The sequence below is a fragment of the Corvus moneduloides genome, chromosome 5 (assembly GCF_009650955.1).
Source record: "Corvus moneduloides isolate bCorMon1 chromosome 5, bCorMon1.pri, whole genome shotgun sequence".
Lineage (NCBI taxonomy): Eukaryota > Metazoa > Chordata > Aves > Passeriformes > Corvidae > Corvus > Corvus moneduloides.
The window spans coordinates 35,965,676-35,977,776 of NC_045480.1; the positions used below are offsets into that span (position 1 = coordinate 35,965,676).

A 12,101-nucleotide genomic window follows, 5' to 3' on the forward strand; every position below is an offset into this window, starting at 1 on the left:
AAAAAATTCTTCATTTTTCAACAGTAGCTATTGTTGTCATGGAAGCACATAGCACAGTAAGACCCAGACCTGTGTCTTTACACTATTAGGATATCTCTTTAGTCATTTGTGTAAGGTCAGCTCACTGTTAGTGTACTCAGTGTCACTTAGAATTTTAAATTAATTGTCCTGTAGGCTGATTTCTACTTAATTTGAAGAAAAGAGGAGAAATATTAGCCATTAAGTGGTGTAGAAAGGACAAAAATATATTTCAATTTGTAAACCTTTAAATTAGCCATCTTTTATGGGATAGAGAGAAGTACAGTCTAGATTGAGGAAAACTTTGGTGTCCCAGAGCCAATGGAATATTTATATGTTTGTGCTCAGAACATATAAAGTATCATAGATTTCAACCACTTTCTTTTTAGAACTTTCTGGTTAGACTGAGGCTTGAGCCACCATGGCTATGATTACTAGCTTTCAATTATGATGCTTTAAACTTGCTATACAGGGCAGTTGGTGGAAATGCTCTATTCCATAAAAGCCTTTGATCCCATGATGGATGTTCTATGAATTGTGGGGGAAAGAATGAAAGTGCAGGAGAACTGGGAAAATAAATAATGAAGCCAGCTGATATTATGATGGCACAGCGGGAGTCGTATGTTTCATCCTGTTTTGTGATTTAGTTACGCAGCTTCTCCTTGCATGGCACTCGGTTATTGAAATAATATTATCTGTGCATGATTAGACTGGGAGGTTTTAATAAAGGGCTGCAAAAGATCTTTCTTTCTATACCAGTCTCTGGTACTTTTGAGAGATTTTAATATGTTTAAACTGAAACTGGTAATGCTGTATTTCTATTTAGATGGATTTTGCATCCTGGACTATGCTCTCTTTAGGCTTTAATCCTATGCTTTGATCTGGAGCGCTGTAAGGGTCCAGTGAAGAACAATGGGCTTTTTAATTTATGAATGCTATTTTGTATCTTCATAGCTGTTCTACTTAACTTCTACCCCATCTTAATTTCATTGCTTTACTCCATTGTGAAGGTATTTAAAAAATTAGTTCTTCAGTAATTTTCTAATTACTATACAACCTCTTAAAATACAGCTCTATTTAAACTTTAGATTTCATTCTGATTGCAAATTAAGTGATTACTTTTTAGAATCAAAATATTTGTGTGCATGCTGAAATACCATCTTGGAAATAATAAAAAATAAATTAAAAATAAAACCCCAAACCAAAACAAACGAAAAAACCCCGACAGAGTTACCTGAGAGCCTGCTAGAGACACCTTTATGTATGACTCCCAGAATAGTAACATAATGGGATTCCCAAAGAATAAGAGCAGGGTAAAATGAGCAGACTACCAGCATCCAGTCAAGGCAGTCAGGGATCTGCCCCCACAGTTGGTTCTTATACAGTCTGATTACCAAAAGATGTACACAAGTGATGCAGAAGGCAAATTAAAAGCTTTTAAAATATTTACATAAGATTCAATAATCAAGAAAAAAATAAGAGTATAGAGAATATAACATTTTCCTTTTGCATAGCTGAGATTTGAGCAGGCTGTAATGTGTTACTTTGATAGCAATGTACATTTTTAAAAAACTTTTAATCACAGTGTAGCTGCAACACAGGATCTGTGCTCAGTTTTATTTAGGACTCTGAATGGGGTGTTACTTCTCTTCGAAGACAGCTCCAAGATGTGCTTGATAGGAAGGCTACAAATAATTATGGTGCTCTTTGGATTACTGTTTCTAACATGGCAAAATCTTTTTTTCTCCTGCCAAAAATAACTGCATACTGTCTTAAGTGAAGCTGCCAACGCTGCTCAACAAGTAACTGATTAGGATTCACAAACATTTTCTTGCATGATTTCTCTGTGTGAGTTTTACAGAACTTCACCCCTTGGCTTCCGAGCCAAATGAAACGAGCCGGACACTTTGCTTTGTCCCCGGGGCTGGAACCTACCGCGGGCTTCATCTTCCCGGAGCCGAAGCTCGGGGCCGGACGCGGCCAGCTCTGCGGGACCGGGAGCGCTAGCCGCCCCTTCCCGGCAGAGCCGTGCCGCGCCCCGGGCGGCCTCTTGCCCGCGGTGCGGGGCGCTCGCTGCCCGGGGCGCCAGCGGCCGGCGGCGCCGCCGGGGTGCAGAAGCGGCTGGAGGAGGAGGCAGCGCCGGTGGAGGAGGAGGAGGAAGGCGGCCGCCGGCCCCTCTCGGCGCGCAGAGGCGCAGGCAGAGGGCGCTTTCGCCATGCGCGGCCGCCGCCGCCGCGCAGCCCCAGGCGCCGCGCACCCCCCGGCCGCGCCGCCGCTGACAGGCGTCCGCACAGCGCGGCGGGCGGAGCGCAGCGCAGCGCAGCGGAGAGGGGCCCCTCGGCACCGAGCCCCCGGCCCGGCCCGGCCCGGCCCGCGTGAAAGGATCTCCCCGGGAGCGACCGGCCGCTCGGTCCCGCTCTGCTGCTCCCTGGCTCTCTCCCTCCTTCCCTTCCCTTCCCTTCCCTCCTCCTCCTCTCTGAGCTTTCCACCTCCCCTGATCCTGAGTGAGCGCAGCCTCGGATGTCCGGTTTCCTGGTGGGTTTTTTACCTGGCAAACTCTGGATAACTTTGGTGAGAATTTGCAAAGCGCCTGGGAAAGTCGGGAACTCCCCTGCAGGCGCATAGGAGCTGCTGCTACCGCATCTTTTCCATCCCACGGATTTTACTGCCTTGGATATTGTGAGGGGAGGGAGGGGGGGAGAGGACAGCGAAAGAAGGGAGGGAGAGGAAAAGAAGGAGCCTCATAATTTCGGCTGCATTCCTCCGACTGCCCAGCCGTCCCGCTCCGCGCCCGCTCTGCCATCCCTGCGCCATGCACTTGCTGGAGGTGCTCTCCCTGAGCTGCTGCCTGGCTGCCGGTGCCGTGCTCCTGGGACCCCGGCAGCCGGCAGCTGCCGCCGCCTACGAGTCCGGCCAGGGCTACTACGAGGAGGAGCCCGACGCGGGGGAGGCAAAGGTAAGCCCATGCCCCCGCTGTAGATGCCAGTTCGCTCCTCTGGGCATGTGGCTGCGAGTCCTTTTGAACGGACAGCTTGGGGATTCCACCAAGGAAGAGATGTGGGAGAAGCCTTTTGAAAAGGGGGGTTCCTTAAAAGTGGGGGAAGGAATTTTTTTAAGTGTCTTAAGAGTTTTCAGGGTTGCTGGAGGGCGGGTTGCACGGGGGACAACTGCATTTACAGAGAGACGCGAAACACCTGATGAGCAGAGGCAGCCCACGGGCTGCGCTCCTGCCGTGGAGCGGGGACCGCCCGGCGGGAAGCGGTCCCGGCTCCGGCTCAGCCGCTGGAGCGGCGCTGGGACGGGGCAGCGGCCCTTGGGCCGCGGCTGATGCCGGCTCTGGCGGCGGGGGCGCGCCCCGCAGGAGCCTCCGAACGGGGTCCTGCTCTGGGGAGCGCGGACGGGGGGCGGGCTGAGAAACGCTCAGGGAAGCAGCTGGGCACAGGAACGAAGCGGCGAGGGAGGCGTGGGGGGACGATGACAAAAAAACCCTAGACTTTGCATTTGTTGAAAAGTCTCTCGGAGTTACGCTTTGGGTGAGCTGCTGCTGCGTGACAGAGTTGACGGGAGATGTAAGGTGACACTCCAGTCTGAAAATCTTAGTTCTGCCCAGACGCATGGTGAAGGTTGGGCTTAAACTCTCGAGTTCCAGACACAAATACTTACAGTTCTCGGTTAATTTTTGTTTGCATATGAAGTTTCGTAACATAAAACTCAAGTACCTTTGGTACTTTGGTACTTGTGGTTATGCAGTTCCTGGTAAGCTGATGCATAAAAAAGATGCATAGTATGTGGTTGTATAAGCATGTGGCATTGTTAGAAAGACCTTTGATGTCTGCCTTACCCTCATCTCATTGTTTTGAAGATTTCTGACATACTTATTGAAAGCAATCATGACCTAGCTCATTCATTATTCATTTCAGTATGGGGCAGGGAGGGAATCGTGTGGATTAAAATTTAAACTAATATTCTGATTTTTTTTTTTTCCCCTATGCTGTTTACTTTACTGATTAAAAGTTGGGGAGATTTTACTGTAACTACATGGGAAGTTAAGTTTTGATAGTATACATTAGCTGCACTTCAGGTATTCAAACTCTTGTAGACCATACATTGTACACAGAAGTCATACTTTTCAAATAATAATCTGCATGGAAAAGTTTACTGATTATACTGTAGTCTCTCTTAAAATATGTTGACTACAGCTGAATGCCTACATTGCAATATTCTGAGTGCTAGTATGCTATCAGTGATCATAAAGAGTTTTTCACGCTTAAGTATGTAAAAGTAGGAACGTAAAATCAATTCAGCGAGCCACTCTTGCCACTTAGACTATTTATAAAAATTAAAAAAAAATCAAAACTTAGTGGAGGGTAAAAATACCTCAACTCCTTCCAACCCATGACTGTAAGTCAGTTATTTACTGGGTGAAACTGGCATTTGAGTTGTAAAGTCTCCGAATAGCTTATGCTGGAAAGGTAGAAAGAATCCAAACTGGAGCGCAGCACGTATTTAGTATACTTAAACTGCTGAGGTAGAACAGCTGATAGTGAAGGTACTCTCCTCAGTGATACTTTGTGTTCCCATTAATATGGTGTGGAAAGTTACTCTGTTTCTTGAAGAAACCTCCATGTCTTTGGGAGCTGCCGCTGTAGCGCACAGTGTGTAAGCGCAAGTGCTCCCTGGAAAAAGAGGAACTGTCAGTAAACCAAAGGAAGGAAAGGTCAAGAGACCGGGAAGTGAGCGGGATAGCATGTGTTCAGCGATTACGTTAATAGGAAAACATTTTTGTGCCTGACTACTGCTGAGTAGTAAGTAGGGAAAGATTCTGGATCCAAGCAGACTTAGTCATGCTGGAAGGCTTTAGCTGTGAGTTGCTTTTGCTGGAACTGTTTGAGTGAGTACAGCACGTGTTTGTTTCTGTGAATGTTGAGATGAATATCTGAAGTAATTATGAAAGGATTAAATAAGTAAACTGCAAATAATTGTTTCAAGGAAAATATGATTGTGTTGTCAGTATAAAGTCATCTGCCTGAACTTTGTTAACTTCAAAGAAGTTCATAGATGTTATGTTTTTACTTCCCATCAAGATGCCATGCTGCTGCATGTTAAACTGATGTCTAAGTACAGGTCATACAGGCCTTTGGGTCAACTCTTTACGCAATATATTTCTTTCTCTCCACTCCAATTTTAAGAGCTTTAGCTTTAGAAAACACTTTAAAAAGTGTGAATGAAGTTGAAATTCCTCCAACATAAGAGGAAGAACTGGCCAGAAAATAAGGGTATTGTGTTTCTAAGCAGGTAATTTTCACGTATTAAACTTATCTAGTGATTTGCAGCAACTTGAAAGTGTTACAGATATAAATAGTATTAGTTCTTCATACACAGCTCTTGCAAGGGCATGCTCTGCAGCAAGTGGGCACTGATAAGCTTGTGCAACACTGCCTCATCCCCCTCCTAGCCCCCACCCCTGCCTTTTTTTCTGGTTGTTTTTGGTTGTTTTTGGTTTTTTTTGGGTTTTTTTTGTTTTTTTGGTTTTGTTTTTTTTTTTTTTTTTTTTTTTTTTTTTTTTTTTTTTTTTTTTTTTTTTTTTGGTTTTTTTGGTTTTGTTTAGTTTAGGGTTTTTTTTTTTTTCGGCCTAAGGGTAAAGTTCGTTATTTAACTAGCTTTCAGGGCTCAGAATAATACTTTTCAAGCTGAACTGTCAGCTCAGTGGGATGGGAATGAACCCTGCCCGTAAATCACCTCTTGCGGATTTCCTGCAGCACAGGGGGTTGTCCCGACGAGCTGACCCCCTCGCAGCCACACCCCGCCCCTCCCGGCGGGGCAGGAGGGCGGCCCTGGCCCCCTCTCTCCTGGGGTGGCTTGCTGCGAAAGGCAACCTGGTGCTTCAGTTCCCTCTCTGCTCAGGGCGGGCCCGGGGGAATCAGCCCTCCTGCCCCAAATTTCACGCCGTATGACAGGGACCCGCCGCCCCGCAGGGATGCTCGGAGCAGCTGCAGCAAGGGGAGGGTGAGCTGTTTAGCCACGCCGGTGGCTTGAAACTTTAGCTCCTTGTACTGTCTTTGAGTGTTTTATTAACTCTTATAACGTGTTTAGTCTCTGGATTTTGTTCTTTAGGTAATTTTGAATAGGAAAATGGAGTGAGTATACACTGTCTATCTGGGAGAGTGCTATGTATAGAAATAAATAGCTCTTTATTGTTTGTTTGCTGAAAGTTTAAAAATGAACTGAAGGAACTACATGGGCATTCTGTGCAGGAATGAAACTTCTTAGATTATTGAAATGAAGGTGCAGCATGTACCTGGACTTCATTAATGGCAATGAGGTAACGATAGCAGGAATAGTTTATTACGGTAACAGTAACTGGAACGAAACCACACAGCTGTGAGGGTTTGCCATAGCTGCACCATCATTTTGTTGTGTAGTTTAACCTTTAGAGTTATGTGTCTATGCAAAAGCAATATCGGTCAATTGTCCCATGTAGTTTGAAAAGGTTTGAAACTATATCTATGCAAAGGTTCTTAGTTTTGTGTTAAAACGGGAATAGCAAATGAAAATGTATTTGCCTGTTCTAAAGCTTATCCCTGAAAATTTTATTGGGGCCTCTTTACACAGACAGCAATAAAGTACAGAACAGTTTGTGCTGTGATTCTGTGATTTGTGTTTTTTGCAATGAAAATACATGTGCATACTTGAGCTGCATTTTTCTTGGATGCTACCTGAGATACACCTATTTAGTTTTATTATTATAAAATTATTTAAAATCTGACCTAATTGTACAGTGCCACCCATTGACGGCTAACAGAGTTTAAATACTGTTAGCTAGTGGGAGGTAAAGCAGTGTGTCAGTTTCCAGGGTTTCCTGCTGTCACTGTATCTCCATGGGCTAACCTCAAACCCATCAGTTTCATGGTCACCCATAAGTTTATGAAGTGCCTTACTCTATGTTACATGCACAGGTGAGAGGTGAGGCTGCATTGTCTGTTCTGAAAACAAGCTTACACCTCACTCCCAATACTTAAGCAGTGCTAAATCGAGCATGTAGGGAGAATGTTATTTTTTCCTGCTGCTGTTTAGTCTGCTGCAAATTTTCTTTTATGTGTGTGTGTGCGTAGCCACTCTCTTTCCAGACACATGCACACAAAAAGATGCTGGCTTTTTTTAGAAGCATGATTTGTAGCAGAGGGAATGGGATGAACACTGCTGGTAGGACCTGTTTTAAAGACTAAGCAATGCTTCTGCAAACGTAGATATTAAACCTTGGTCTAGCCTTTTGCGTGAGTACAGTACTAGCTCGAAGAGCCCACTGCGCTTTCTAGTGCTTGAAGTGCATTCCTGGGTGTCTAGTGTAAGCATGCTGGTGGGCCTGGGAGGGACTTCAGCTGTTTGTCAGCAGCAATCCCATGCATTTATGAAGGCCATAAAAAAAGCTTTGGAGGTCATTTTAACTGCAGTGTTTAGAGGCATACAGAAGCATTCCATCAAAAACATTATTTTTATGCTCACATAGGTTCTGTGTGTATTCAAACTCTTGCCTGTTTTTCAAGGGTGTGTGTCCACTTATTTTAGTAGAAATAAACCAGGGCTTATACTTCAGACCATTGTAGCTGAGGGTGATGGCAATAATACCCTCCCATTGGTACCCTGCATCCAGGATAGAAAGTCTGTCGAGAACCTTGTGTTCAGCTGCTGCTTTTTTGAATGTGGCCAGTGATTCATTAAAAGAAAATCCTTGGAACAAAGGGAATCCAACTAAAGTCACACTGGTTTCCTATCAAATGTAATATCCTGTTTAATGTAAAAAAAAAATACGTTACAGCTGTTTGTAGAATGAGTTATAAGAAATTCCAAGCAAGATTGTCACTTGAAAGTTGCAAGGTCCTCCAAAATCTAAGTCATGTCTTAAGAGTTTTGTTTGGTAAAGTACTGAATTTTGCTTAGTGAGTAGGATAGGTATGATTGCTTTCCTTATATATTATAAATATTCATTACATTTAAATTTCACCTTGCTTCTATTCAGAATGATAATGTAATACCAAATTCCCCTCCATGTAAATGTGTATCCACTTTAAAGACACTAATGGCTGCATGAAGTGCACCAGAATTTTAATTTAAAACATTGATAACTTACGAGAGCACGGACAATTGTTTTTTGAATTCCTATTATGTATCAATTTGTCAACTTGTTTGTCTTGTTTTGTGTTTATCTATCTCCAGAAGTTCTTTTGGTGACAGTTTTTGTGTTGCTCTCCCTCTTTGTTGCATTTCTAACTTTGTTGCATTTTCCTAACTTTAGTTAGGAAATAGCTACACTGTAAGTCATGTATTCTTCTCTTCTTCCACTCTAATCATCATAAATCAATCCCTTTAGCTCTGTAGTACTTTGTGGGTGGTTTTTTTTTGACATTTCTTGACTTGTCTAAGACAGCTATAACTCTTAACAAGTATTTAGAGACAGCAGTTGCCAGTGGAAGGAGTCAATACTATGGTAAGAAGCTCCTTTTTAGCAAAGTAACCAAGAGAATGGTGTTTTTTGGGGGAGGAGGAGAAAACACAGGGTAAAACTTGTGATAAGGAGAAGGAAAAAAATAGCAGTTGGTGTATTTTGACTATATTGTAGTCTTTACTGAGTATAGACGAGCATGTAATCCTCTTACATGTAGTTACTAAGGCCATATATCTGCAGCAAACCTTTGGGATCATAATTACGGTTAACTTCAATGAAAAATGATTGGTTGCTTGGGGAAGTTAATAGCATTAGTTACCTGATACTGCTGTCACCCTGAACTCTGTAGTACTCCATACTGTTCGCATAATGACTTCACCTACTCAGTGATAGTTTTCCGATAGCTTGACCTTGAGAATGCATCTTAAAAACTGTGGAAGGCATTTTATATCCTGCTCATTACTGAATTAAGCAGGAGTTTTTATATTGGACAAGGGAAAATTCTGGCAAAGAAATGGACAGTTCTTGGAAGAAGATGCCAGAAGGCTGCTGGGGAACAAATGGCACATGAATTTCTGTCTAGTGTCAAGTGTGACATCACCTGTGTTGCTCCTCCTACCTTCTTGTGGCAGCACTGAGAAATAAGTCATTTCAGGAATCATATAGAACAAAATCCTTTACACCATTATATGGTTTAATTCTTTGACTTTCCTTACTTAATAATTGTATTCTCTTGAGAAAGAGAGGAGAGGAATTCAGCAGAAGGGTTAACTTCTCACAGAACAGATGCAACAATTGGCTGTTTCCTAATATTTTTCCCCAAAGGTGACCCACAGTAACTCCTCCAACACCCCACATAGATGTGTGAAAATTTCTAGTATTTCTAAAGATTTTTAGAAACAGTAGGTACCGTGCTCTCCTGCTGTATTTAGCGTTGTGGTGGCCTCACCCTGAGTTCTGTGTGCAGTTCTGAACCCCAGAATTCAAGAAGGATGTGAAGGTCCCTGGATGCAGCCAGAGGAGGGCAACAAAGCTGGTGACAGGGCTGAAAGGAATGCCCTATGAAGAGCAGCTCAGGACTCTGTCCATCTAGCTTGCAGAGAAGAAGTCTTGAGGGGTAACTTCACTCCTCGCTCCTGCTTTCTGGGGAGAGGAAGTGGAGAGAGACGTGCTGATCTCTTCTCCCTCAGGTCCAGTGGTTGGATGCATGGGAGCAGTTAAAACTGCACAAGTGGAACTTTAGACTGGACATTAAGGAGCATTTCTTTACTGAGAGGATGATCAAACACTGGAACAATCTTCTTAGAGGGGTGGTTGATGCCCCAAGCCTGTCAATATTTTGGAGGCATTTGGACAATGCCTGTTAACAACGTGCTCTAGGTTTTGGTCAGCCCTGAAGTGGTCAGGCAGCTGGACGAGATGATTGGTGGAGGTCTCTTCAAACCAAAATATTATGTTCTATTTGAGATTGTTTAAAAGAAGCAAAACTACTATTGTTGTCCTTCAACTTACTTCAACTGCCAAATTCAGCTGGCCAAATGTATTTGTGGTGAACTGCTCCAGCTGTCCAGAATGTACTTGTGGCATCCGTTACAATATTTAGAGCCAAGAGAAAAACTGGCCAAGCAAAGCTTTGCACCTTATCTGCTCTTGACTTATTCATGTTTGTGTAGACAAAGAAATGTTTGGAGGGCTAGTAAGTTTGTTTCATGGGTGTATTTTTTTCAGAGGGGGAAAGAGAAGGTTACAGCTGGTGAATAAACTCTCCAGTCTGCTTAAGGAAAAGTCCCTTTGGTTTTGTTTGTTCCCTAAGAAGAAAGAGAAGGGAAAGCATTTCTTGCCTCAAGTGTTGGAATTCATCCTGAGAGGGTTTTCATTTTATTGTTTTGGTTTTTTTTTTTGTTTGTTTTTGTTTTTTGGGTTTTTTTAAATAATCTATTTTCTTTGAAAGTGTTGCCTTTGGAGCCCTGTGAATTTACCAGTCTTGACCTGTCATTCTTCTTGACTAACAGCTGCTAGGTGTTGCAGATTATGTGACAGCTTTGCGACTGCTGTGAATTGGAGACTATGGGAATACCGTAATAGTAGGTTTCACTGGAGGTCAAAGACAGTGCTTGTATTTTTTACCTCTAAAAGGATCACTCTTCATTTGGTGTGCTGCTGAGGAGAGAATCTCTGCTTAGTTGCACACTCACTATTACTTAGAATACACCCCTCCTATTTCTTCTTAGAAATAAGGAACTTCAGTCATTCCAGTTCTATGTATTTGTAACTGCCCACAGATACTCTTGATAGAAACATAATTTGCATGTAAAAGTAATAGTATCGAGAGTCTTGGTGGAGATAATTGTATAATGTTTATAGAATTGCTACTTATGGTTGGATCAGCAGTGCAATTAACCATGAAAAGGAAATACAAAATAAGCTTGAGATGATGCCTTATTGATGTTTTTCCCTTCCCTAGGGAGACAGATGTTTCCAAATTAAAACAGAGCCTAGGACTTCCTCTTCACCCCACCCCACGCTCCAGCACATCTTGCATAATGGGGAGAGTGCTGCTGCAGTACAAATATGAGCATTTACTTTGTTTCATTTGATTTATAAATGTCAAAATATTCATGTTAAGTGTTCAGTATCTCTTTGCCAAAAGTATATTTTTTTAATTTTACTTCCTTTAAATCATTAGTACTGAAATATTCTGTGATTTGGAGGAAATGAGATGATCTTGATAATAAGCAGGCTTGCACAGTAGGTTCAGTAAATATGGAGAATTGTTTTTTCCAGGAAGGACAATTACTTTGAGTTTCCAGTTGGATGTTTTTCTGGCTGGTTAGAGAAGGGCAAAATATTGGTTCGTTTAAAAATACCAAGAATCCTGTTGTGCAGCCCACAGGGCACAGTTTCAGGAGAACATTAACAGCCGCTAGAAGTCTCACTGATGTGAGGCTCAATATAGTGGGTATTGGCCTGTCTCCTTTGTAAAGCTGCATGGCAGCTTCATCTGAAGTGCCAGACAACAGAAGCAAGAGCCCAGACTCAAAATCAAATTCTCCGAGGGTTTCCTTGCTTGCTGGAGTGTCAGTGATGCTGAGTTTGTGCCTTCTGCCTTGTGTTTCCAGGCACACCCTGAGGAATGAGAACCTACTTTTTTGAACACATGGTTTGGAGTGGTCTGGGCTGCTTTTGTGGCTCAGCAGAGCCCAGCAGGTGGGCAGCTCCTGGTTACCTCCGTGCAATTTGTTTCAGTTGCCAGGAATGCCACGTTAATAGTACTGGATACGTGAGAATGTCCCCTCTTAGGAGGGGTTCAATGTGTGTGTGCTGAGAGAGGTAGTTTAAATGAACAGCTGGACTCAGACTGAGATCAGACCACCTTAGAGTGGCAAATGAGTTGATAAAGGGCTGTCTATGGTTACAGTTCCCTCTAAGATTGTGGTGCTCAAGTCAGATGAAAGGCAGCCTGTACAGCTAAAAGTTGTAAAGTGTTTTGTGATAAAAAGTTTTATTTTTCTTATCCAAGAAGAGCTGCTGAATTCTCTCTGATTATCATCTATGAAAATGATGAAGATCTTTAATGATTTTTTTTTTTTTCCTCCATGTGGCTGGGCCAGCAGGTGATCAAATCACTAAAAAAAAAATA

The 12,101-nt window shown here is 43.0% G+C and overlaps 1 protein-coding gene across 1 annotated transcript in view; it reads left to right on the plus strand.

Annotated features, from left to right (window-relative positions):
• Window positions 1-2,323: 2,323 nt before the first annotated feature.
• VEGFC (vascular endothelial growth factor C) overlaps window positions 2,324-12,101 on the plus strand; it is a 71,092-nt gene continuing 61,314 nt past the window's right edge. Inside the window, exon 1 of the mRNA XM_032109894.1 lies at window positions 2,324-2,974. Coding sequence (XP_031965785.1) covers window positions 2,831-2,974 — 144 coding nt within the window. The 5' untranslated portion in view covers window positions 2,324-2,830. The remainder of the gene's footprint in view (window positions 2,975-12,101) is intronic.